Source organism: Artemia franciscana, chromosome 19 (genome assembly GCF_032884065.1).
Source record: "Artemia franciscana chromosome 19, ASM3288406v1, whole genome shotgun sequence".
Taxonomy (NCBI): domain Eukaryota; kingdom Metazoa; phylum Arthropoda; class Branchiopoda; order Anostraca; family Artemiidae; genus Artemia; species Artemia franciscana.
The window spans coordinates 26,981,322-27,009,261 of record NC_088881.1 but is presented as its reverse complement, the minus strand read 5'-3'; the positions used below and the strand labels follow the sequence as shown (position 1 = coordinate 27,009,261).

General features: G+C 35.6%; 1 protein-coding gene and 1 long non-coding RNA gene across 2 annotated transcripts in view; both read left to right on the top strand.

The window, feature by feature from the left end:
* Positions 1-15,392, top strand: part of LOC136039501 (uncharacterized) — a 137,043-nt gene extending 121,651 nt beyond the window's left edge. The window contains exon 12 of the long non-coding RNA XR_010620464.1: positions 15,378-15,392. This is a non-coding gene — a long non-coding RNA (uncharacterized LOC136039501). The remainder of the gene's footprint in view (positions 1-15,377) is intronic.
* Positions 15,393-24,537: 9,145 nt separating this feature from the next.
* The window catches only part of LOC136039500 (uncharacterized), a gene marked incomplete at its 3' end in the record, with an annotated part of 36,345 nt that continues 32,942 nt past the window's right edge, over positions 24,538-27,940 (top strand). The window contains 1 exon segment of the mRNA XM_065723288.1: positions 24,538-24,602. Within this exon segment, the coding sequence (XP_065579360.1) occupies positions 24,555-24,602 (48 nt within the window).

Below are 27,940 nucleotides of genomic sequence, written 5' to 3'. Positions count from 1 at the left end.
TTAAAGTTGACCAGAATTTAGGCCACCGTGGCATAGAATCTCCAAAACTGTGTAATCAATTCCTCTCCAAAATTCTTTGAAGTTGATCAATTTCTTTTTGAACTAAAAACTTCTGTAGTTCCACCTCAAGTGTTTCAACATCATGTTGTGCATGGCGAATGTCAGCATCTAATACTTCCATTTCTCGCTTTAAGGTCGATAAATCCACTTTTTTTGTATCCTCAATTTCCATGTCTTTCCTCTTTTCAACTCTCGTCGTTACAATCCGTGTTATTTCCGTTTTTGTCAATACTTCTTTGCATACCTTTGTAATCGAAAACTTTGCCCTATTTACCTTTGCCACTCCAAGAATTTTCCTTTCTTTAGTTTGCTTCTGCACATTTTTTTCACTGTATAATGTTTTCCTTGCTAACATGCTTTTTGCCATTGACTTATACTTTCCTTTCATCAAAATTGTGTTTTTTCCTTCTAATAGAAAGTTTCTTGGTAAGCCCATATTTCTTCTTGGAGCTAGTGACTTCTTTTCTTCAGTATAGCTTGTTCTTTCCGACATGGCTAAGATATTCTTATACAAAAAATCTTGCTCCTTCTGACTTGTACAGCTTCGTGCTTCCGACATTTCAAAGACATTCCTATGCATCGTTTCAAGAAATATTAAAACTTTAAATTCAAAAACTTACAACCTTCCAGGTTCAGAGCTTGTACTCAACTAGTGGTTGGTACGGAAAGGTGACTTAGCATTTCTGACTTGCCGCTTAAGCTCCACTCACGAACATCTATTGCGCAACATGGTTCGACCTGATTCATTTGCTTCGAATATTTTTTTTTTCGTTACAAAACATTTTTACATATTGCATATATGTATAATATCCTGTCTTACGTAAGTGAGGTTTGATTAATTTGAAATAAATTCAGCTATTGAATTAGACTGTTGAAACTAGAGAAACTATAGAGCACTGTTTAAACTGGCAATTTGGCTCAAATTTATGCCTGTGAAACACTATTTTTACGAATTGTATTTAGTTCTTTCGAGTTTATTTTTCAATGTACGTTTTCATTTAATGTTTTAGCGCAGTAGCCTAAGACAATCTTTTCGGAAAACTAATCTGGTTAGTCCGACAATCTTCTGATCTATTTATTAGAAGGGGTTGCCGAAGTCTGAAGGAATATTTTGCTGTAAGGAACAGCCTTGTGTTGAGTTGGGAGTTTAGGCCGAAGCCCCCTTCTCCCAAATATACGAGGAGGGGAGTCAAAATACGAGCGAAAGTATTCCAGAGCAGCAATTTATAATAAGAACAGCAACACTGATTTCTATATCTGAAAACATCGATTTTCTAATATATATATATATATATATATATATATATATATATATATATATTATTGTGAAATTTTTAGGGCACTGCCATAGTTTCGACAGTGTTGCCATGTTAACAGTCTTAATTAAAAGTTTATCTGGTTTACAATATAAGTAAAATGGTTAAAATTGTACATATTGGATAATTAAAATACTCAATTTAGTAATGGGATTTGTGTTATCTAATAAAGAATTTAAATGATTTAAACGGCAAAGAGCTAAAGAAAAAGAACTAAACAGAATTTCTTTGTCTAATACAAATAGACTTCATGTATAATTTCTGTACAAAAATCTTCTCCATAAAATGTATATAATCTTCAGTAATTCATTAACTATATTTACGTTTTTTCACTTTGCCCTATTGTCTGAATAATTGTATGCATTGTTTTTTTTCATTTTTTAATCATTTTTTCATAGCAATCAAATTACTCAACCTTTCTATACTGAACTATTTATTCTGGCTGCATAGCAATAAGTTGATTTTAATCATATGTTTGTTTATATCCTGCGACACCCGTGATCTTCTCTCAGACACACCTTTTATTTATGGACAGGGTGATGATGCAATTTGTCTTTTTGGAAATGTTCCCAACGGTCAAAATCTTTTGGTGTTATTGCCAAAGAAAGCAACACGTTTTCACCACGTGTCTTTTTCACGTGACATCACTTGATGATTTCTCATCACGCGACATGTTTCAATCACGTGTTTTTTTATGTCAATGAGTTTATTTTTTCCTTATGTTCAAATTTGTTTTGCATATAACACTTTTAATTTGTCTTGTGCTTTAAAGAGGGGTTTATTCCGGATTTTTTTTTTATAACAATTATTTTTATGATAAATTTTTCTCAAAATAAAACAACATTTGAAAAGAGTATTTGAGGATAACTTATCTCTCCAACAGACGGGAAAAGGGTTATAAGCTTTAAAATCTGCCTATAGTTTACGTATAGTATTTGTTATGGGCAGTAAAAAATTTGTTCATTACTAGTTTGCAGCAGATGCAGCAACCATTAAAACATGAGAAACCATTTTTAGTGGGGGTACGGAATCGGAGCTATTCATTAATAATCTCTATTTTACGGTATTACTTTGGTATTTGAATATTTACATTTTATACTAGAGCCATACATTTGACGTTTGGACATACCCATGACTGGATATGACTTGATACCTTAACTTCATGGGCCTAACTCTAGCGAACTTGGTTGAATGCGATCCAACTAAAATAAAAATTCAACTTGTTTAGTAATAAAATGGAACTTTATTGATGGGGGGTAGCATGTCCTGAGCAAACTTTGCAGAAAAAATCTAGGAACTGTTCCATAAATAGTTAAGGATATTATCGATTGTTTTTTAATATATCAGTGGAATGTCTATAGTTGCAGAAATACTTGAGAATAGGAAACATTAAAATCTCTAATAAGAGTTGACGGATTCATGCCACTATTGTTCATATCTATAACTAGTGTCCAGTATGTTGTTGAGATCTCCGTGGAACTTCACTCCAGTAGGAGACTACCTGGATATTCTTTCAGTTCCAGATGATATAATAAGGTGATAAACTCTGGAAAAATTAAAGATTATAACTTTGCGATATATACTTTACGTTATCTACGCTTAGTTATTATCGCTGTTTTACCTAATTACAACGTATATAATCGTAATGTTAGCGTTGCATGAAAAATATACAAGATATCTGCTATCCACTAAGGTCCTGAAAATCTTCATTGACAAAGCCAGTTAAGTTACTAAAATAATTATTTCCCTATAAAAATAAATAAAATAAAAAAGAAGAAAATTGACTTCTTTAAAACTGAACGTTACTTTTTGTTCTCATGAGGATGTATCTTCTATTTGAATACAAAGAACATAAACCGAAACTGTTTTTTGTTGTTTTTGTTTGAACATAGGCCTTGCCATAACCATCAAAAAGGATACAGAGACTCAATTTTGCAGGAAAGTTTGATAATATGTCTAGTCTACCTAGTCTAGTGTTTCTGATCTGGTTTGTCTAGTCTGTTTAGCTGTCTAGTCTTGTCCGTCGTTCCTGGTCTGTTCAGTCTGTCAAGTCTGTCCAGGCTAGTCTATCTACTCTATTCTAGTCTATTTTGTCTTGTGTGTCTATAGTTTAACAGAATACTTATCTATCAAATTCAAAATAATAACGTGGGGTACCTTTGCTTGAAAATTTATTAAAGTTAAAATTTAAAGTATTGAACAAACACCCCGTGGGCCCATTCTTTCTCCTTTTAATGTTTTTTGTGTTGTGTTTTCAGGGAAGATCATTGATCTTCAACAGAGTCCATTTTATAATGTCTAATATAAAAATTTGGGTGTGATTAGCCATATGTGTTTAAGAGCCCATGTTTTGTCTTTAAAGTATATCTTCTTAATGTTGAAAGTGTACCGACATAACCTGCCAATAGTATTGGCTTGCCCTAAAAATGTCAGCTAAAGTAGATTGTATTACAGGATAAACATTATCATCAAACAGTTCGTGGTAACGAACTGTAGTAAGGAGCAACCCGGCTCAATAGTAACCGAAACTCTAAAAAATGGAATTTTGATACCAATAGTTACATCAAAAGAATTGCATTTTAATGCTGATTTTAAATATATAAGTTTCATCAAGATCAATTATATCCATCAAAAGTTACGAGCCTGAGAAAATTTGCCTCATTTTAGAAAACAGGGGGAAATATCCCCCTAAAAGTCATACAATCTTAACGAAAATCATACCATCAGATTCAGCGTATCAGAGAACCTTATTATAGAAGTTTCAAGCTCCTATCTACAAAAATGGGATTTTTTTGGTTAGGGGGAGAGTTGAGGGGCGCGGGGTTAAGCTGGAAGATATTTCTATGGAGAAACTTCTCATGGGGGAAGAGAATTTCAATGAAGGGGGCGCAGGAGGTTCTAGCATTATTTGAAAAAAACAATGAAAAAATAAATATGAAAAGTTTTTTCTACTGAAAGTAAGGAGCAGCATTAAAACTTAAAACGAACAAAAATTATTACGCATATGAGAGGTTTACCTCCTCGTTATACCTCACTCTTTACGATAAAGTATCTTTAGTAATTTCAGCTATTTATTCTACGGCCTTTGTGATTCAGAGGTCATTCTTAAGGAATTGGGACAAAATTTAAGGAGGGATGTTGTTTTGGAAAAATTAGAAAAGTTGAGGTATTTTTAACTTAAGAACAGGTGACTGGATCTAAATGAAATTTGATATTTAGAAGGAATTCATGTCTCAGAGCTCTTATTTCAAATCCCGACCAGATCTGTTGACATTGGGGGGAGTTGGAGGGGGAAATCTTGGAAAACGCTTGGAGTGGAGGAATCGGGATGAAGCTTGGTGGATAGAATAAGCAAATGTCCTTGATACGTGATTGACGTAACCGTACTGGATTCGCTCTCTTTAGGGGAGTTGGGGGGAGGGGTTCAGTGATTTGGCGAGTTTGGAAAAATTGGAGTGGAGGAACCGGTGATGAAGCTTGGTGGATAGAATAAGCAAATGTCCTTCATACGTGATTGAAGTAACCGTACTGGATTCGCTCTCTTTGGGGGAGTTGGGGGGAGGGGATTCAGTGATTCGGCGTTCTGGGCGTGCTAGGACGATGAAAATTGGTAGGCGTGTCAGGGAGCTGCACAAATTGACTTGATAAAGTCGTTTTCCCAGATTTGGCCATCTGGGGATCTAAACGGAGAGGAAAAATTAGAAAAAATGAAGTATTTATAACTTACGAGTGGGTGATCGGATCTTAATGAATTTTGATATTTAGAAGGACATCGTGACTCAGAGCTCTTATTTTAAATCCTGACCGGGATTAAGCCTCTGATTTTCCTTTTAAATCAATCTATTGATTCTTAGAATTTTGTTAGAGCTCATACCATATGAGCTCTTGACTCTTAGCTCGTCACAAGTGCCATATGAGCTCTTAGCTCTTGTTTCTTTTTCTTTTCCTTTTTATTTTTTCCTTTTTTCAGTTTTTTTCTTTTTTAGTTTTTTTCTTTTTTAGTTTTTTCATTTTTTGTTTTTTCTTTTGTTTTTTTTTTTTTTTTTTTTGGTTTTTCTTTTTTTTTTGTCTTTCTTTTGTTTTTTGATTTGTTTATTTATTTTTTTAGTTTTTTTTAGTGTTTTTTTCTTTTTTTCGATTTTTTATTTTTAGTTTTATCTTTTTTTAGTTTTTATCTTTTTTTTCTTTTTTTTAGGTTTTTTTCTTTTTTAGTTTTTTTTTATTTTTTTATTTTTTAGTTTCTTAGCTTTTTGAGTTTTATCTTTCTTATCTTTTTCTTTTTTATTTTTTTTCTTTTTTTTCTTTTTTTATTTTTAGTTTTTTAATATTTAGTTTTTTCTTTTTTAGTTTTTTTCTTTTTTAGTTTTTTCTTTTTGTTTTGTCTTTGTTATTTTTTTATTTGTTTTTATTTTTAGTTTTTAGTTTTTCTTTTTTAGTTTTCTTTTTTGTTTTTTTAGGTTTTTTCTTTTTTAGTTTTTTCTGTTTTTGTTTTTTTCATTTTTTAGTTTTTTAGCTTTTTGTTTTTTTTAGTTCTTTTAGTTTTTCTTTAGGTTTTTGCCTTTTTGTTGTTTTTTGTTTTTTTTTAGCTTTTTTAGTGTTTTTATTTTTTCTTTAGTTTTTTTTAGTTTTTTCCTGTTTTTAGTTTTCTTTTTCTTTTTTCTTTTTTTAGTTTTTTTTAGTTTTTATCATTTTTTAGTTTTTTCAGTTTTTTATTTTTCAGTTTTTTCTTCTTTTTTTATAGAAGACTAGCTGTGACGCGGCTGGGACTATCTAGCGGCACGCGGCAGGCTTCTATGTATGGATTCTCATATGTATATACAACGGATATGTGCTAATTTTTAACTGCGTAAAACTTGTAGATATACAACATTCTTCGCTGATCCATTGTCTGTTAATATATAGATTGTCTGGTTTACCGACTCTTGATCATGCAACATTCACTTTTTACTTTTTACCTTTTACTTTGACAGTAGGCATAAAATGACCTTGATGTTCGATTTGGGCCCCAAACGACGTCATTTAGAAGATCAACTGATGGAGACCAACCGATACTTATAAAATACTGAATCTTGAAACCAAATTGACATTCTTGCCATTTCCCGCAAAAGAATTCAGTGACTGTCCGATCTATATCTAGACGATTATGGTCGATCTGTAATTTTAGCCTTAAGAATAAGCGTCTTTCTGACCAACACTTCTTCCTACTTTAACTTTGTATGTTACATCTATGTGAAAATCATATTCAAACTTTGGACTTAATAGCCTATTTTATGACCGTATCAAATGCATAACTAAAAGGCTCTCACAGTAAAAGCAGAAAAATAAAAGCTGAACATTAAAACTTAAAACGAGTAGAAATTATTACGTATATGAGGGGGTTCGCCCCCTCGTTAATACCTTGCTCTTTACGCTAAAGTTTGAATGTGTTCCAATTCTTTAAGAATGATCCCTGAATGACAAAGGCTGTTTAATTAGAATAAATAGCTCTTTTGAAAGTACTAAAAAAAAACTTTACCCTAAAGAGTGAGGCATTGACGAGGGGACGAACCCCTCATGTACGTAATAACTTCTGTTCGTTTTAACTTTTATTGCTGCTCCTTACTGTCAGTTGAAAAAACTTGTTTTTTATTTAATTTCTGATCCTTTTTTAAACAATGCTATGAAATCCAGTGCCCCCCTCATGGAAAGTTCTCCGTCCCCATGAAAAACTCCCTTCTCCCATGAAAAATTGCTACATGGAAAGCTTTTCCAACGTAATCCCCCCCCCTGAAAACGTCTGTATACTTCGCAATAACCAATACTGTATGTAAACTATGGGAAAAGTTCACAATTTGCAGCCCTTCCCGCGGGGACTGTGGGGGATCAAGTCATCCTCAAAGACATAGCTATTAGATTTTTCGACTATGCTAAACAAAACGGCAATCACAAAATTTCAGAATGATTGGGCGACTTCACAATCACAAAATCACAATGATTGGGCGACTTTGTGAAGAAAGAGCGTAGGAGGGGGCCCTAGTTGGCCTCCAATTTTTTGGTCACTTAAAAAGGGCACTAGAACTTTTAATTTCCGTTCGAATACGCCTTCTTGCGATATTCTTGAACCACTGGATTGATACAATAACCCCTGGGGAAAAAAGCAAATAAACACGCATCCGTGATCTTTCTTCTGGCAAAAAATACAAAATTCCAAATTATTGTAAATGGGAGCTTGAAACCTCTATTGAAGGGTTCTCTGATGCGCTGAATCGATGGTGTGATTTTCATTAGGATTCCATGAGTTTTTGGGTGGTTTTATTTTTTTTTTTTTTTTTAAGGTAAAATTTCTCATGACCGTAAGTTTTGATGAGTGAGACTAAACTTAATCATACTTATATATCTGAAATCAGCATAAAAATCAGATTCTTTTGATGTATCTATTGGTGTCATTTAGAGTTTCAGTTACTCCTGAGCCGGGACGCTCCTTACTTACAGTTCGTTTCCACGAAATGTTTGAAATGTAACAAGCTAAGGATATGGCTCTAGCTTAAGATGTCATAGTTTGCTAAGAAGCAGAATAATAAAAGTATCCTTCTAATTTTAAGCCAGGAGCAAAGTTCTAAATAAGCGCCAAGGAGAACTTCAAACGGTAATTTTCCAGCTATAAGACTTGAACATAGAAAAAATACTGGATATTACTATATTACAACAGTCTGACATGTTCTGTCCGACATTTTTAAGAAAAGACCAGTTTTTGTAGGCAGTTTTGCGGTATATTAGCCAAATTTATTTACCAAGTAAATTTACTAGTTCTGCTTTATTCTAAAATTGAAAATGTTCTCTGCTTTCGCATTAGAAAATTATTTGATTTTGTGTATACTAATGTATTATTATTTTTAGTTAGTTATTTATAGCTTAATATGTTTCGAAAAAAAGTTGGCAGCTAATATGCTGACCTATGAAGCATCGAAACTTGAAACCAAATGGACATTTCTAACAATTTGTGAAAAAGAATGTCGGAATATAGATATATAACCCAAAAAATGTTGGTTCTGTTAAAAGAAAGGTCGTCATAAAACCCCTCAATTAATGTTTGGAGCCTAATTTCTGGCCTAGCTTGTGATAACCAACAGAGTCGTGTTGACAAAGTAAAGAGCATAGTATATGTATAATTTGTCTTTTTTGTAGGATTCATTACATACAATAAACAGTTATGGAATTACGAGGGAAGGGCTCATTTGATATTAAATTCTGAGTTATTACGGCTGTAAACCGATTAGGAAGCACAGTGACGCCCGACATGACCTGGTGCACCTCTGCAACCTCAATCTGTTCTGAATCTGATCAATGTGCTATCACGGTCTAGCTCCTGACATTTATTACAGGCAAGGGAATGCCTGTAATACAGCCCGACATGACCTGGCGCACCTCTGCAACCTCAATCAGTTCTGAATCTGATCACTGTGCTATCACGGTCTGGCTCCTGACATTTATTACAGGCAAGGGAATGCCTGTAATACAGGCCGACATGACCTGGCGCACCTCTGCAACCTCAATCAGTTCTGAATCTGATCACTGTGCTATCACGGTCTGGCTCCTGACATTTATTACAGGCAAGGGAATGCCTGTAATACAGGCCGACATGACCTGGCGCACCCCCGCAACCTCAATCACTTCTGAATCTGATCACTGTGCTATCACGGTCTGGGCCCTGACATTTATTACAGGCAAGGGAATGCCTGTAATACAGGCCGACATGACCTGCCGCACCTCTGCATCCTCAATCTGTTCTGAATCTGATCACTGTGCTATCACGGTCCGGCTCCTGACATTTATTACAGGCAAAGGATAGACTGAATGAACTGTATGTGGAAGCTGTTGATGGTGTCAAAGACAACTTTGGTAAAGGATATGGAAAACCTATTCAAATTCCGCATAGTAATCTTGAATTAAATTGTAAGGGATTTTATGTTGCACAGACACCAGGGATATCATAAGTTCCTCCTAAATTTATGAATCAAGGTGGCAGCAGCAGCTGCAACCTAGTAAAGAACGAATACCAATCACCATCTTTCACCTTTTCGAGTGAAGATAACACTATATTTATGCTAAAAGTGTTCAATTCGATTATATGAATATAAGAAATAAAGTAACACGTGGCTCTTTGTTGTTCTAGTGTATTTATTAATGATCTGACTGTTTGTATTAAAAGGATATTAAAGCATGTGAATATGTAGCTAATTGCTAGATATAAGCGAGATAATCTATAAATATAATTGTTATTTTTCTTTCCATTTTCAAGAGTAATCAAAGGCATTGGTTTTTGGCATTATGTTGCTATGTTTTATTATGTGTAGGAACACTTGTGCGAAAACTTATGTATTTCCGTTTTTTTATTTTTTTTATAAAAGAGGTGAAATATGCTAAAGTCAAGCGTTCGATTCGCTTATTTGTGTTCTTAGAAGCAAATCCAGATGGGACTTTACTTATTTCTGTCTTACTGAAAGGCGTCGAAAGATTTACCTCCCACCCCCAAATCTTATTGCATTTTAACTGTTATTCAGTGTGAAATGTTGCTATTTTTTAACGGAAATTTTAAAATATCTGTGCTATATAACCTGTAAAAGCTACTTTCTTGTTGTTTTCCAGTTGTTTTGACATATTGAAGGACCAGAGGTGGTTTTAAGGGAGGGGCAGAGAGGGCTCTTGCCCCAGTGTGGAGAAATTTTAGGGGTGCAAAATTTCAAATAAATAATCGAACGTTTATAACCATTTTGTAACTTTTCCTTTTGTTTTTATTAAAAATAAAGTAGAAGGCAAAGTTAGCAGTAAGTAAAAGCAAACTAAATACGAAATTTTCATTTTTTCCCATATCTTCATCACCATTCCTTGAAAATAAAAGGAAGTAGATTGAATTTAATTAATGACAATGTTTTTGTGTTATTTTGTATTCACATTTTGTTGATAAATCAGAATTTTTTTAAGATTTCGCCTGAAAACTTGTATGAGGCAGGGGGGAGGAGGGCTAATTAAACTTTCCCTGGGTACAAGAGAGGCCAGAACATCCACTGCGAAGGGCAGATGGTAACGAGCAAGAAGTTATTATTTCTTATTTTGCATAGAAACCCATGTGAAAAATCTTATAAAATATAAAATCTTATAATATATAATATAAAAAATAATATAATATAAAATATATAATAATATAATATAAAAATTATAATATAAAAAATCTTTTAAAATATGTCTTTTCATTTTTTAAATAGATGATTTAAAATATCCGAAACTGGTCTGTTCCATTCGCCTCTTTGTTCTCTTAAAAGTAAATTCATGCGGAACTTTTTTCACAAAATGCGACAAAGAGTTTCCCCCCTCAAATTTCTCTATTTTGACTATTCTTAGGTGTAAAATGTTGCTATATTTGAAATTTGAAACATTTGAGTTGGATAACCTCTAAATATAAGTGTTTTTTCCTTCCTTTTTTTCAAGCGTACTGAAGGGCAGATGGTTGTGGCTATAATGGTATTATATTTTTATTTACGCAGGAGCATTTGTGAAAAAAATTATTTGCTTATTTTAGTACCACTGCAATATACATCCAAACCAATGAGGTCAAATCAGTGCATTTAAAGCTAGGGAGCACTGCTTAAATGTCTACACTACAGCGAAAAAAAAGTCAAGGTCATTAGTAAAAATAAATAATGCAATATAGAAGTCCAAAATAAGAAATGAGCGAGTAAACGGTCAGTTGTTGACATTGACGTTTGACATTTTGACGTGTGACATTGACGTTTATCGAAATTGATTTGGTAGTTTTCTTTTTCTGAAAAAAAAATGTGTGCCACAAGCATTTATGAAAATTGTTATATCACCAACAAGCTGTTACATTCTTAGTGGAGTCGATTTTCTTCAGTGGCTCTCCGTGATATAACAAAGCTTACTTTCTCTTCAGTGGCTCTCCGTGATATAACAAAGCTTACTGTCTCTTTTGATGCACAGATGCACAGGGTCATGAGTAAAAATAAATAATGCAATATAGAAGTCCAAAATAAGAAATCAGCGAGTACATGGTCGGTCGTTGACATTGACGTTTGACATTTTGACGTGTGACATTGACGTTTATTGACATTGATTTGGTTGTTTTCTTTTTCTGACAAAAAAAAATGTGTGCCACAAGCATTTATGAAAATTGTTATATAACCAACAAGCTGTTACATTCTTAGTGTAGTCGATTTTCTTCGGTGGCTCTCCATGATATAACAAAGCTTACTTTCTCTTTGGATGCACAGATGCACAGGGTCATGAGTAAAAATAAATAATGCAATATAGAAGTCCAAAATAAGAAATCAGCGAGTACATCGTCGGTCGTTGACATTGACGTTTGACATTTTGACGTGTGACATTGACGTTTATCGACATTGATTTGGTAGTTTTCTTTTTCTGACAAAAAAAAATGTGTGCCACAAGCATTTATGAAAATTGTTATATCACCAACAAGCTGTTACATTCTTAGTGTAGTCGATTTTCTTCAGTGGCTCTCCGTGATATAACAAAGCTTACTTTCTCTTTTGATGCACAGATGCACAGGGTCATGAGTAAAAATAAATAATGCAATATAGAAGTCCAAAATAAGAAATCAGCGAGTACATCGTCGGTCGTTGACATTGACGTTTGACATTTTGACGTGTGACATTGACGTTTATCGAAATTGATTTGGTAGTTTTCTTTTTCTGAAAAAAAAATGTGTGCCACAAGCATTTATGAAAATTGTTATATCACCAACAAGCTGTTACATTCTTAGTGGAGTCGATTTTCTTCAGTGGCTCTCCGTGATATAACAAAGCTTACTTTCTCTTCAGTGGCTCTCCGTGATATAACAAAGCTTACTGTCTCTTTTGATGCACAGATGCACAGGGTCATGAGTAAAAATAAATAATGCAATATAGAAGTCCAAAATAAGAAATCAGCGAGTACATGGTCGGTCATTGACATTGACGTTTGACATTTTGACGTGTGACATTGACGTTTATTGACATTGATTTGGTTGTTTTCTTTTTCTGACAAAAAAAAATGTGTGCCACAAGCATTTATGAAAATTGTTATATCACCAACAAGCTGTTACATTCTTAGTGGAGTCGATTTTCTTCAGTGGCTCTCCGTGATATAACAAAGCTTACTTTCTCTTCAGTGGCTCTCCGTGATATAACAAAGCTTACTGTCTCTTTTGATGCACAGATGCACAGGGTCATGAGTAAAAATAAATAATGCAATATAGAAGTCCAAAATAAGAAATCAGCGAGTACATGGTCGGTCATTGACATTGACGTTTGACATTTTGACGTGTGACATTGACGTTTATTGACATTGATTTGGTTGTTTTCTTTTTCTGACAAAAAAAAATGTGTGCCACAAGCATTTATGAAAATTGTTATATCACCAACAAGCTGTTACATTCTTAGTGTAGTCGATTTTCTTCGGTGGCTCTCCATGATATAACAAAGCTTACTTTCTCTTTTGATGCACAGATGCACAGGGTCATGAGTAAAAATAAATAATGCAATATAGAAGTCCAAAATAAGAAATCAGCGAGTACATGGTCGGTCGTTGACATTGACGTTTGACATTTTGACGTGTGACATTGACGTTTATCGACATTGATTTGGTAGTTTTCTTTTTCTGAAAAAAAATGTGCGCCACAAGCATTTATGAAAATTGTTATACTCCATGATATAACAAAGCTTACTTTCTCGTTTGATGCACAGATGCACAGGGTCATGAGTAAAAATAAATAATGCAATATAGAAGTCCAAAATAAGAAATCAGCGAGTACATGATCGGTCGTTGACATTGACGTTTGACATTTTGACGTGTGACATTGACGTTTATCGATATTGATTTGGTAGTTTTCTTTTTCTGAAAAAAAAATGTGTGCCACAAGCATTTATGAAAATTGTTATATCACCAACAAGCTGTTACATTCTTAGTGTAGTCGATTTTCTTCAATGGCTCTCTGTGGTAGAACAAAGAATACTGTCTCTTTTGATACACAGTGCCATTATTTGACGCTAAATCGAGCTTTTTGTATTTTTGTATATTTACTGCACTCGTAATGCTCCGACCTGACTGTTATTATTCGTAAGATGTTGCTATGTTGGAAATTTTAAATATCTGAGCTGGAGCCTCAAATAGCCTCTAAATACCAGTGTTTTTTCCTTCCTTTTGTTCAAGCATACTAAAGGGCAGATTGTTATGGCTGTAATGCTATTATATTTTAATTTACGCAGGAGCATTTACGAAAAATTCTTATAAAATATGTTTTTTTTAATTTTTTAAATAAGTGAGTTCAAAAATTCAGTTATTTTTCAGTAGTCAATAACCAAATATCTAAAGTGAATAATATATATGATGAAAATTGCAGATTAAAAGTTGACTGAATTTAAACTACAGAAAGTGACTAGACCTATTTATGTTATTGAATTGGACTGAAAGATAAACAAATATTGGCACTCCTACGGCTTACAAGTAAGTAGTCAGATTGACGACACCTCATGACTACTAAGGTCACTGTGTCGGCCCTGTAGGGTGGTGTTACAGGTGGGTTCGATTTCTGGGTCCGGTATTACCAAGCTAAGGTCGATCTCAGTGCGCCACCGCAGGACTCCTAAGACCTATGATTTACGGTCTTGCATAATTTAAGCGAATTGGTTCATAATTGAAATGTGGAATGATGGTTTATGGGCTATACTACTGTAAGTGATAATGGTAGATCTTGGAATTTTGGATGAAAGATGATGTATTTATGGCACTTGGTATCAACCAAGTGACATATAACGATCGCAAATTCTGTCGGTCGGTCTGTCTGTCCCGGTTTTGCTACTTTAGGCACTTCCAGGTAAGCTAGGACGATGAAATTTGGCAGTCGTATCAGGAACCAGACCACATTAAATTAAAAATGGTCGTTTTCCCGATTCTGCCATTTGGGGGGAAGTGGGGGGACGATTAAATCGTAAAAATTAGAAAAAATAAGTAATTTTAACTTACGAAGGAGTGATCGAATCTTAATGAAATTTGATGTTTGAAGGATATCGTATCTCAGAGCTTTATTTTCGATTGGAATCTGATCCGGGGACATAGGGGGTTGGAGGGGGGAAACAGAAATATTGGAAACCGGAAATCTCGGAAAACGCTTAGAGTGGAGAGATCAGGATGAAGCTTGATGGGAAGAATTGGCACAAGCTATAGACCTGTGATTGACATAATTGGAACGGATCCGTTCTCTTTGGGGGGAGTTGGGGGTATTAATTTGGAAAAATTTGAAAAATTGAGGTATTTTTCGCTTAAGAACGGGTGACTGGATCTTAATGAAATTTGATATTAAAAGGAACTCATGTCTCAGAGCTCTTATTTCAAACCTCGACCAGATCTGTTGGCATTGAGGGGAATTGGAGGGGAAACTGGAAATCTTAGAAAACTCTTAGAGTGGAGAAATTGGGACGAAACTTGGTGGGTAGAATAAGCAAATGTCGTAGATAGGTTATTGACGTAACCGTACTGGATATACTCTCTTTGGGGGAGTTAGGGGGTGGGGTTGAGTGATTTGGCAAGTTTGGTGCTTCTGGACGTGCTAGGACGATGAAGATTGGTAGGCGTGTCAAGGAGATGCACAAATTGAATTGATAAAGTCGTTTTCCCCGATTCGACAATCTGGGTGCTGAAGGGAGAGGAAAAATTGGAAAAAGATGAGATATTTATAACTTACGACTGGGTGATAGGGTCTTAATGAATTTTGATGTTTAGAAGGACCTCATGACTCTGAGCTTTTATTTTAAATCCCGACTGGCATTAAGGCTCTGACTTTCCTTTTAAATCAATCTATTGATTCTTAGAATTTTGCTAGAGCTCATGCAATATGAGCTCTTGGCTCTTGTTTATAATCCAGTGTTGAAGTTCGTAAAAGAATATTTCGAATAAGGGGTCGTTCATGATCCAAGTAAAAACCATGCTTTGGATTTTTTTTTTTTCTAGCTACCGATGTGCTTGATGCGAGAAAGCTTGTCCTCCTGAAATCAAATTTCTGAGGGAAGAAACACGCTGGCGAGTTGACAACAACGCCCTACAAAATGGCATTTTCGACATTATCGCAGGGTTTGAAAGCTGTGACGCTGAAGACACAATTGTACCAGAGTTCGCGATACGGAACGTAAATATTTTCCTGATAATCCCTGATTTGGCTTATCCCATGCTTAGTGGCAAGTTCAACACTTATTTTAATGAATTGCACCCATTGTCAGAAAAGTTTCAAAACTGGTCATTTTCCCCACTCCCTTCCTGAACTCCTCCCTTTTTTGTTGATAATAAACCTACGTACATGAGTCATTGTGAAAAATGTTCCTGTTAATTTGAGTTATCCTGGTTTTCGAAAGGATAAACTGGATATGCTTGAAGGAGGTTCAAGACTAAAATATGAATGTTGGAGTAAAAACAGGATCGTAGTCACTCAAGATAGGAAATCAGGAATTTCTGGATCACCTAGCACTAAACTACTACTATCACTACTAATAAATCTCTGCAGTACCAAGCCGCCTGAGGCCAACACAGCTACGAACACTCCTCCTCCAGTCTAATCTATTCAATGCCTTCCTCTTTACACCCTCCAAGGAGGTTCCTATTTCCTTTAAATCCTTATTTATGACATCCTCCCAACTCATACGAGGACGACCTGCTTTCCGTGTAGCCCCAGACAGTTGGCCAAAAAAGACAATCTTCGGCAATCTGTCATCCTTCACCTGCAGAGCCAGGCCTAGCCATCTCAACCTTTCTTTCATTATAGCCCTAGAAAGCGGGAGTAAACCACGTTTTTCGTACAGCCTACTGTTTGGAACACGGTCAGTCAGCCGGGTACCCAGAACAATCCGTAGGCAATTTCTCTGGAAAACATCTAGTACATTTTCGTTGGTTTGCAGACTTATCTTCCTATTCTTACAAATATTTTAACTGTGAAAAAACTCCCTGAGCCTTATCTATTCTACTTTTAACATCTTCAATGCTCCCACTGTCTTTACTAACAATACTACCAAGGTAAGTGAAGCCGCCAACTGATCAATTTTTTCGTTATCCAACGTCACCTAGCCTTAGTGACTTCGTGTTCTTAACATTAATTTTCAAGCCTATTCTAGAACCCTGAACTCGCAAAACCTCTAAAAATTCATTCATTTTGCTCACACTTTCATCTAATATGCTTAAATCATCAGCATAATCTAAGTCAAGGAGCGTTTTTCCTCCCCATTTGATTCCGTGGTCTCCAATTACCTTTCCTGTGCTTCTTAAGAAGAAGCCAATCAAAATGATCCATATTATAATTCTATTGTTTATTCTAATTGTTTATTCTAATTCTATAATTGTTTAGTTCATTCAGGTTTTTTGCAATGTGTTAATATTTGTTATTTGGTAAAATTTATCATATTTAGTTTACCTATTGTTGCTAATATGAACTAAAATATGAACTAAGGAGATGTGAAATGGAGGCGATGGATAAAATTGCTGAGGATCTGGAAGATGCGGCTAGACGGCATAATAGTAAAATATTATACTGGCATGTTAATAAATTGAAAGGGAGTAGCCGATCCGGACTAGTCCCAGTTAAAGATAGAAATGGGGCCACAATTAGTGATAAGGAAAAAGTTAAAGAAAGATGGGTGGAACATTTTGAGAATGTGCTAAACCGAGATACAGTTGCAGGAAAAGATATAGATGAAAATGAAAAAGTTTGTGATACCTTGGATGTGAAGGAAGATTTGTTTAGTGAGGAAGAATTAGCGACAGTACTAGAAGGATTAAAAAATAATAAGGCCCCAGGTGCTGATAGTATGATTAATGAGTTCCTTAAATATGGTGGCTCTGAGGTTAGGAATAAGCTACTGAAGATTATGAACATGATTTTTGAAAAAGGGGAAGTACCCAATGATTTTAGGAAAACCTTAATTAAACCACTGTATAAGAAAGGTGACAAGAGTGAATGTCGGAATTATCGAGGCATTAGTCTGGTCTCTGTAGGTAGCAAATTACTGAGTAATATGATACTTTTTAGACTGAGACATGCTGTAGACAAAGTTTTAAGGGAAGAACAATGCGGTTTTAGAAAAGGTAGAAGATGTGTCGACCATGTTTTCACTCTTAGGTTAATAATTGAGAAGTCCCTTCGTTGTCAAACACCTTTGGTCCTTAGTTTTATCGATTATGAGCAAGCTTTCGATTCTGTTGATAGAACAGCGTTAACAAAGGTCTTATCGTTATATGGTATACCAGAAAAATACATTAAAGTGATTTGCGCTATGTACGAGAATAATACTGCTGCGGTTAAGGTAGGAAATGAGGTTAGCAACTGGTTTTGTATTAAATCAGGAGTTAAGCAGGGTTGTGTTCTATCCCCCTTTATATGGATCATTTTGATGGACTTCGTCTTAAGGAGCACAGGAAAGGCAATTGGAGACCATGGAATCAAATGGGGAGGAAGAACGCTCCTGGACTTAGATTATGCTGATGATTTAAGCATATTAGATGAAAGTGTGAGCAAAATGAATGAATTTTTAGAGGTTTTACGAGTTCAGGGTGCTAAAATAGGCTTGAAAATTAATGTTAAGAAGACTAAGTCACTAAGGTTAGGAATAAGTGAAGATGAACAGGTGACCTTAGGTAACGAAAAGATTGATCAGGTTGGGAGCTTCAGTTACCTTGGTAGTATTATTAGTAAAGATGGTGGGAGCAGTGAAGATGTTAAAAGTAGAATAGCTAAAGCTCAGGGTGTTTTTTCACAGTTAAAAAAAAGTTTGGAAGAATAGAAAGATAAGCCTACAAACCAAGATTAGAATATTGGAAGCTACAGTGATGACAGTGGTCAAATATGGCTCTGAAGCATGGACACTCCGAAAAGCAGATGAAAATTTACTAGATGTTTTCCAGAGAAATTGCCTACGGATTGTTCTGGGTACCCGGCTGACTGACCGTATTTCAAACAGTAGGTTGTACGAAAAGTGTGGTTCAATCCCGCTTTCTGGGGCTATAATGAAAGAAAGGTTGAGATGGCTAGGCCACGTTCTACGGATGAAGGATGACAGATTACCGAAGATTGTCCTTTTTGGCCAACCGTCTGGGGCTACACGGAAAGCAGGTCGTCCTTGTCTGGGTTGGGAGGATGTCATAAATAAGGATTTAAAGGAAATGGGAACTTCCTGGGAGGGTGTAAAGAGGGAGGCTTTAAATAGATTAGGTTGGAGGAGGAGCGTGCGTAGCTGTGTTGGCCTCAGGCGGCTTGGTGCTGCAGTGAGTCATTAGTAGTAGTAGTAGTAGTATTGTTGCTAAAAAGAGGGAAATTAACAGGATAAGCTTGTTTTGGTGTTACTTGGTTGTTTTACATTTGCTGTTTTTTTTGTTTTTTTTTCATAGGCATGTATTTTGGGGGTGATACCTGACACGGGGATGCCATGGATATTCTGTGGTAGCCACAACACTTGGCTGGGTAGAGAATTTAATGTGGGGAAACCCTATAGACAAGTGTATTCTCCTGATGAGCCCTTGTGTTGGGTTGTTGCCTCTGAATTATTTGTCTTTATTGTTTCTGTTGTTTGGTAAATGACGACTTATACTTATTGACGACATGACTGCCTGTCCATGGATTATTCTTTATGGTTGATTGTGTATGGCTATGCTGTTTGACCTATGTGATTGTATGGATGAGTAGGGTTAAGGCCTTATTCAAGTGCTGGTCTATATTAATCACTAATTTAGGGAAACAGTCTTCCTTTTCTCCTTCTATCTTTTTTTTTTTTTTTTTTTTTTTTTTTTTTTTTTTTGTGTGTGTGTGTGTATTTGTGCTGTTGCATTAGTGATTTCTCTTTTCATGATATAAAGGGGGATATAACACAACCCTGCTTAACTCCTGATTTAATACAAAACCAGTTGCTAACCTCCTTTCCTACCCTAACCGCAGCAATATTATTCTCGTACATAGCACAAATCACTTTAATGTATTTTTCTGGTATACCATATAAGGATATAAGACCTTTTCTAACGCTCTTCTATCAACAGAATCGAAAGCTTGCTCGTAATCTATAAAACTGAGGACCAAAGGTGTTTGACAACGAAGGGACTTCTCAATTATTAACTTAAGAGGGAAAACTTGGTCGACATCTCCTCTACCGTTTCCAAACCGCACTGTTCTTCCCTTAAAACTTTGTCTACTGCATCTCCCAGCCTAAAAAGTATCAATTACTGAGTAATTTGCTACCTACAGAGACCAGACTAATGCCTCTATAATTACGACACTCACTCCTGTAACCTTTCTTACACAGTGGTTTAATTAAGGTTTTCCTAAAATGATTTGGTACTTCCCCTTTTTCGCCTAGAAAGAGATTCCAAAGAAAGGTGATTCCAAGTTGTATGCGTCGGCCAAATTTTCTCTCTTTGATTAATGATTGGGAAGTTTTTGTCATCGAACGCCTGTAGTTCTCAGTTTTATAGATTATGAACAAGCGTTTGATTCAGTTTATAACTTAAGGGAATATACTTGTATGGAATTAATTAAAACTTTTTCCGCGAGAAAAAATGGAATAAAAAATCTACCAAGCGTAAAACTGCCGCAAAATGAAGGGCATTTTATGTTGTGACCTTGTGCAGGCACAGGGGCTGTGAGCCCCAATCCTGCTAACTTCTGCTCATTTTGAGTTTGACTCGCTTATTTATTGTAATTTCTGTTCGTTTTGGGTTTCATCTATTTATCGATTCTTTTGATAGATTATTTGATTCTAATTTTGCTCATTTTTGGTTTAATGGGGTTCTTTACTTTTCCTTGAAAACTTATTTTGCAGAAAAATTTTTTTAATTAATTTTTGGAAACTGATGCTCTCCAATCATTTGTTACTCTTAAAAAGGGCTCTAGAACTTTTAATTCCCAATCAAATTAGCCCCTTTAAAATGGCAATGATATTACGAGTTATAACAGAGCAGCGCTGCCTATGATATTTTTTACATGCCCTCTTAATACAGGCATGTACATAGTTCTTTTGTTTAATTGAAACTCACTCTATACGTTCTATAGACTTTTCAACTTATCACCCTTATTTAAATTAGTTACAGTAACCGAAGAAGTAGTGTTAAAAGTATACATATTGTCTTCTGGCTATTTCATAATCTGTCACAACTTACCCTGAAAGGTATAACTTTCACAATAAAACAATAACAATAAAAGCGATAACAATAAAACAATCCCAATAAAAGCCTTTATTGTGATATTACTATGTCACCCTTTTGACAATTTACATGATCATAGTTGGTTTTGATTTAGTACAAATTCTGCCAAAATATTCCTTAAAAACTTCACCTTAATGCCCTTAGCTTGTGTAGTAGCAATAGTTGTCGTGGCAGAAGTAGTATTAGTAGCAGTATGCATATATCATCTTGTTTTTTTTTTTTTGCTTTTTTTTTTCAATATCCCCTTCAACACCCGATGTTTCAACTTAATCAACTTAATCAACTTAATTCTTAAGATATGCTCTTTTGACAGTCTAATTACACATAGTGTCCTTTGTTATTTCGAATGTGCCATCATTATTCTCTCAAATTTTACTTTCATATACTTAGCCTTAGTAGTACTAGCATCACAGTAGTTGCGGTGGTAGAAGGAGAAGTAGTTGCAGTGTTGGTACAGCATTAGTAGTAGTAGTAGCAGTAACAGTAGTAGCAGCAGCATTAATAGCGGTAGTGGCATTTACATCTTGCCTTTTGATCAGTTGAACATCCCTTTCATAATGCCCAGGAAGTTTCATCTTGGCACAGTAAGACGTTACAAAACATTGCTGATTTGCACTTTTAACCCCACCCCCCCCCCCTCTTGTCGCCCTTTTCATCTTCATACTCTAGGGCTGTTGCAATTGAAGTAGTACTTGGAATAGTTTAGCAGAAGTAGTAGTATTATTACAAGTAGCAGTGGTAGTAGTGTTGGTAGTGGCATGTATATCATACCTTTTTGTTAATTTTTCTTCCCCTTTAAGCATTCTTTGAAAGTTCCAACTTAATTACCCAAATCCATTCTTGAGATATACCCTTTTGATAATCCGCATGCGCATAGTGTGTTTTGATTCAGTTCGAACTCCCTCTCAGTATTCTGTCAAATTTTCAATTTCACATGCTTAGCGTCAATTGCACTAGTATCATAGTAGTAGTTGTAGTAGTAGGAACATTAGTAGCAGTAATGGTATATAATTATAAGTAGTAGCAACAGTATTAATAGCAGTATTAGCTGGCTCATTTTACCTTTTGGTCAACTGAATATCCCACTCATGATACCCCTGAAGTTTCCATTTGGCACGATAAATCGTTCCAAAAATATTGGTGATGCGTCCGTATTGTCAATCTGTGTGCACATAATATGCTTTGACTTAGTTTAACGTTTCCCCTCAACGTTTCCTCAGATGTTTATTTCCATATCCTCAGCCTCAGTAGTACCCGCTATAGAAGTAGTAGCTCCAGTGATAGTAGTGGTAGCAATAGAAGCAGCGGTAGTTGTAATAGTAGTAGCGTGCAAATATTGTCTTTTTGGTCAATTGATCATCTCCCTTATCATTTCCCGAAAGTTCGAAATTAATTTACTTAGACATTCCTAAGTTATGCGCTTTTGACAATCCATATACATAACATGCTTTGTTTTAGTTTAAATATTCCTTGAAAGACTCACTTTAATATCCTTTCTATTTTGGGAAAGTACTTGTCAAACATGCATACCTTTTCTCAAGAACATATACTAGATGACAACAATGAACAAATATACCTACCTTACAGCCCTTGCCCTGAGGCCTAGGGGCGGAGGGGTTGACATACCCAAACGCATAATTACTGAAACTTCAAACAATGCTGAAAAAATAGATGTCTAAAAATTGGATGTTTGTTTTTGGGAAATGATGGGTGTGGGGTGGCTGCTCTCAAATCACATTTGACTCTTAAAAAGGGCACTATAACCTCCAATTTCATTTCAAATGAGCGCCATTTGAAGTTCATACGAAAGACATTCCATAAAAACCTCATATGTCCCCTGGTCATAACTTAAAGTCCTTGCCCCTGGACTTTGGGGGTTGTGTCTACCCTGGAGGCATTGTTATAGGTTCAAATCACTTTTGACTTTTGAAAAAAGCGCTAGAACTTCCGATTTAAAATCAAATGACACCCATCTGAAGTTTATACGACAACCAATTCTAAAAAAAAACCTTGCATTCAGGGCATAACTTAAAGTCAATGCCCCTGGGCTCTGGTGGGTTGTGTCAACACTGGAAGCATTGTTATATGTTCTTTGGACTATTCAGTTTTAGAATAGATATCTCACAATTTCAATCAGATGCATTTCATGAAAGAAGGGTAGTTAGGGGAGGGACTAGTTGACCTCCATCCCTTTTGACTCTTAAAGCGAAACTAGAACACATAATTTTCAAACGAATGAGCCACATTTTAAGTTTATATAACCATCCTTTCAGTGAAAACCTTAAATGCTCCTGGGGCATAGCTTACAACCCTTGCGCTGAGGGCTGTTGGGTGGTTGTCATCCTCAAAGACATAATTTCTGGACTTTTCAATCACATTGAACACAATTTGTATCTCAAAATTTTAATTGGATGTGTTGGGAGAAATAATGGGGGTGGAGAAGGGGGCTGGTGGTTCTCAAATCACTTTTGACTCTTAAAGAGGGTACTAAAACTTCTGATTTCAAATCAAATGACCCTCAAATAAAGTTTATCCAAACAGCTATTCCATAAAAACCTTAATTACCCCCAGGCCATTGCTTACATCCCTTGCTCCGCGGCTCTGGGGGGTTGTATTAACCCTAGAGCCATTGTAATATGTTCTCTGGACCATTTTTGAACAAATTGGCTATCTCACAATTTCAATGGGATGCGTTTGGTGAAAAGAAGGATAGTCGGGGGAGGGAGGCTACTTACCCTCCATCACTTTTATTCTTAAAGGGAACTATAACTTCCAGTTTTCAGCCAAAGGAAACTCTTCTAAAGTTTATACAACCATACCTGTTATAGAAACTTTAAGTGCCCCCGGGGCATAACTTATAACCCTTGCCCCCAGGATCTGACAGTTTGCTTCAACGCCAAAAGCCTTGTTGTATAGTCCTTGGACTATTTTGAATAAAATATTATCTTAGAATTTCAATTGGATACATTATGAGACATTAAGAGGCATGTGTGTGTTTGTAGCCGCCGTCCAATCACTCTGAATCTCAAAAATGGCACTAAAACTTCTGATTACCAATCCAATGAGTTCCCTACGAAGTCTATACGATCATCTCTTCTATATAAACTTTATATGCCCCCAGGTCATGAATTACAACCCTTACCCTGAGGGCTGTAGAGGAACTGTCATCCTCAAAGACAAAATTTCCAAATCTTTCAACTACGTTGAACAAATTGGTTATCTTAACATTTGGATTGGATGTGTTTGGGGAAATGTTTGGCGTGGGAGCTTTCAATCGAATAAGCCCTGTTCAAAGTTTCTGCGGCACCTCCTTCTCTCCGAAGTGTCCTGGTCTAAAACCACAAAAAAATAAATAATACATTGTGCCAAGATTTTTCTTTACTTAAGCAGCGGTATTGCGGTGCCATGATATGGTAGAATCAAATTTCATAATTTTATGAGAATAAAATTGCTGCGGTTAAGGTTGGAAATTAGGTTAGTAGCTAGTTCCGTCTTAAATCAAAAGCTAAGCAGGGTTGCGTTCGATCCAAATTTACATGATTATTATGATGGGCTTTGCCCTAAGGATCCCCACAAAGGCAATAGAAAAACACAGAATTAAATGAGAAAAAAATTTTATCCTAAACATATATTAGATGATCAAAGGGTAAAAAATTTTTAATGAGTAGTCATAAGATAATTATTTTTAGTTCTACTGAATTTCCTTTGTCAGGATCAAATGTCCTGAATAAGGTGTTTTAAGAGTGGAAGTTCGGTAGGAAGATGAACATCGACATCAGGAAGCTCCAATTTTATCATCCGTGAGAAATTGAACAGTTGGATATCTTTATCACATGAGTTGTATTTATGGCTGCAACCATGATGCGTCCATGAAATTCTCTGACTAGATAGGGATTTCAACATTTATGGTAGAATTTTATATTGGATGGCGAAGCCCGCCATATTTTAAATTTGAAAATGGCGGGAAAGAGAAAATTTTTCGTCCCGGTCAAAAATACAAATATAGTAAGTGCTGTTTAAGTTTCCTGAATAAAAGAAATATGCCAATTTAACCAACCTAAGATTCTTATCTTTCCTCATCATAGGCTGGTTTTTTTTCGTGAAATGTCTCCTTCACTAATTTTGGCAACTGTTTTCTCTACTTAACTAGGCTAAATAAAATAGCCTACATCTAGTCTAACCTATTAATATAACAGGAGTAGCACAATATTCCTCATTTCACATTTTTGTTGAATTCAAGAAACACTTAGTTATTAGGCTATACCATAGGCCTATTAGTTAGATTAAAGTTACTTTGAGGCCTAAGGAAAAGCATTTTAAGCTGGGTAGTTTCTTGAATAGGCCTAAGGAAGTGTTAAAAAATAAAGTAAAATCCTAGACAAGCTACTTTGTGCTATCTTACATTAGGGTAGGAAAAATGAAACTCTCTGGGTAGGCCTAGAACTACAGACTAAAACATGCTGAGGGAAAGTAGCCTATTTTGAATTAGGCTTCCTACCTCTTCTACCTCTAGAGAGCACTGGCCTTAAATGACCTTTAAAAAATGTGTTATGATACTGAAACCATCCTCAATAGATCTTCTGCATAGCCTAAAATAAAGCTCAAGAAAAGTTCAGCTTCACAATCTAGGCCTAACTCATTCCCAATTCATGAAGTTTCAAAGATCTGCAAATATATTTCCTAAATTTTGGAAAGACCCACTGATATGGCTTAAAATTCAACTCAAATAACAGGAACTGTATTTCCAAAACTAAAACCAGAGAAGAAGAGACTGAAAACTAAGGTATAATGTTTTTTTTCTAAACTTCTAGGTATAGGCCTAGACTTGTCAAACAGGCAAATTTCTAAGACTGAGGAATCAGAAGAGTGTTAACATAGTAGCTGATACCTTCCCATAGTATGTTTTAGCCCTGTATTCCTTACTGAAATTTTCTTAGCTTAGGCTAAGCTAACTTTACAAGTACTGCCACTTTACATTTTTTTCTCCCAAAGTGTATTGATTTTCACTTCTGAATTTTAAATTCAAGCTTCCATGTACAGGCCCATAGTGAAAGCAAAATATGGGTCTTCCTGTATTCAAGCTCTTGTAGCTGATTCTTCTGCAGAGCCTATAAGCTTTTAATCCTCAACATAAAGACTTTTCTTATTTTTTGTAGCTTCTAGATCATCATCAATAAAAACATTAATCAATGTTGGACATAAGTTTATTCCCTGAGGGACAACACTGTCAACTTCCAAGAATAATTCTTGTCCATTTTCACCAAATACCATAACTCTCTGCTTTATTCTTGTAAGAAACTTCATCACCCATTCTACCACCTCCAGATGGATGCCAATAGCTGTTAGTCTTTTCTTCAGTCAGTGATGACAGATTTTACAAAATGCTTTGACAAAATAAAAAAGAATCATGTCAACTAGAGTATCATCATCTAGCAACTCAATGATATAGTCATAAGCATCAATAAGATTTATCTCAACTGATTGCCCAGACCAGAAGCTATGTTGGCTGTCTGTGAGCAGTTGGTTATCAAAAAAATGTTCTTGAATTGTGGTATTCACAATTCCTGCAAGAATTTTACTTGCTCTGACGGAATTTTACTAACTTGGACAGGTGTACTGTTTACATTTTACCAATGTTGAGGAACTTGTTTGATGTCTAGAGACTTTAGGAACAGATTTCTTTTTTGGATTCAATCTTTTGAACCATTGTTCTATATCTATAACTATAATATAATCTATAAACTATAATATAATATAATTGTTCTATATCTATAATATAATCCATAACATGTTGATAAATTGTATAGGCTTCTCAATATTTTACTGAAGTATTTATGGCAAGGGGCATTATCTAGAGGTGTGAAAACTGACTTGAACTGTTCATTCAGGACATCAGCTATGTCTCCAGGATTAGCTATAGTATCCTTATTAACTGAGAGTTCTGTTACTGAATGTGTACTGAAGTTTTAAATAGAGGTATATTTCCAAAACTTCTTTGGATGGTTTTTGATGCAGATTTTAATCACTCCTCATACTAGTCTGTAAGTTCTTTTATAAAGTACCAGACTTTGTTTTCCATTAGTTTAAAATTGTCATAGTTTACCTATGTTGGAACATCCTTGTACTTTCTCTTGTTTCTTTTCAATTACTGGCTGGATTTCTTTTGTGATATGAGGGAGGGTTCTAAGGCTTTGTTTCCAATTGATTGTTATACATTTTGCAGCTGTCTGCACAAGCACCCTTTTCAAATCAAGCCAAACCTACTCTATATTTTTCATTTCAACAGAGGCAGAGGCAAATCTCCAGCATTTTTATTGGGGGGGGCAAGAGGGGGTTCATATCCAGATAGTCAAGGGGCATGGGCTGTATAATTTTTTCTTTAAGCTATTGTGGGGGGGGGGAAACTGCCCCCTTAACAAAGGACCAATCTTATCCTTAACATCTTTGCTTCCTTATTTTTAACAAATGGGAGATCCTGGAGAGTTGGGCTCCGGCCCCCCTTGGTACCTATTTGGGAAATTAATAGCCTGATATAATGAATACTGTTGGAGGCACTCAAAGAGTGGGTCATTCTGGTCATCATTGTTACCCAAAGCATCATAGCCATTAATTTGTGAGATTTGGGGCAGGTCAAAGTCTCCAACAATTAAATTGTAATGGGAGGATGACTCATCACTGAACTTTTAGACATTGTAATTGCTGTGTGGGAACTTTTCTGACAGGGGGGGGGGGGGGGGGGCTTAAATACACTCTATAATTAAAGGGTGGTCCTTTTGCTCAATCTTTATCCACACCTGCTGTGCCCATGGTCTATACTGAAGATCAAGTTTGAAAGTTCCTACCTTCAGGGTTGTTGTGATGTACAGGACAGTTCCTCTTCCTTCAGGATTCACAAGGTTTGGAACCATTGTAAACCAGGGATCTTTGCCCCAGTAAGTCAATGCCACACCCATGCAGGGCTAACAAAACTCTTAGTATCATCAAGCACACAATCACTGGTAGATCCCCAGTAATAGTGACTGGACTCTATAAAAGCCTGGTGATACCTAGATTGAATTATGGAATGTGAATTACTACACAAATTAATAAAACAGACCAGATAGCTCTTGAATCTGCTTAAAGACAGGCAACTAAATGCATTAAAGATCTCAAAGATAAAGAGTATGGATGTTGACTGCAGAGCCTGAAGCTACATACTCTGACTTTCAATGCTGAGGCAACATGATAATGACCTATAAGTTGCTCCAGTTTGATGACAAAGACTATTTCTTTGACAATCAAATAACAAGTCTGTGGAATTGTCTAAGCAAGATGACAGTGGGATCTACAACAATCAATAGCTT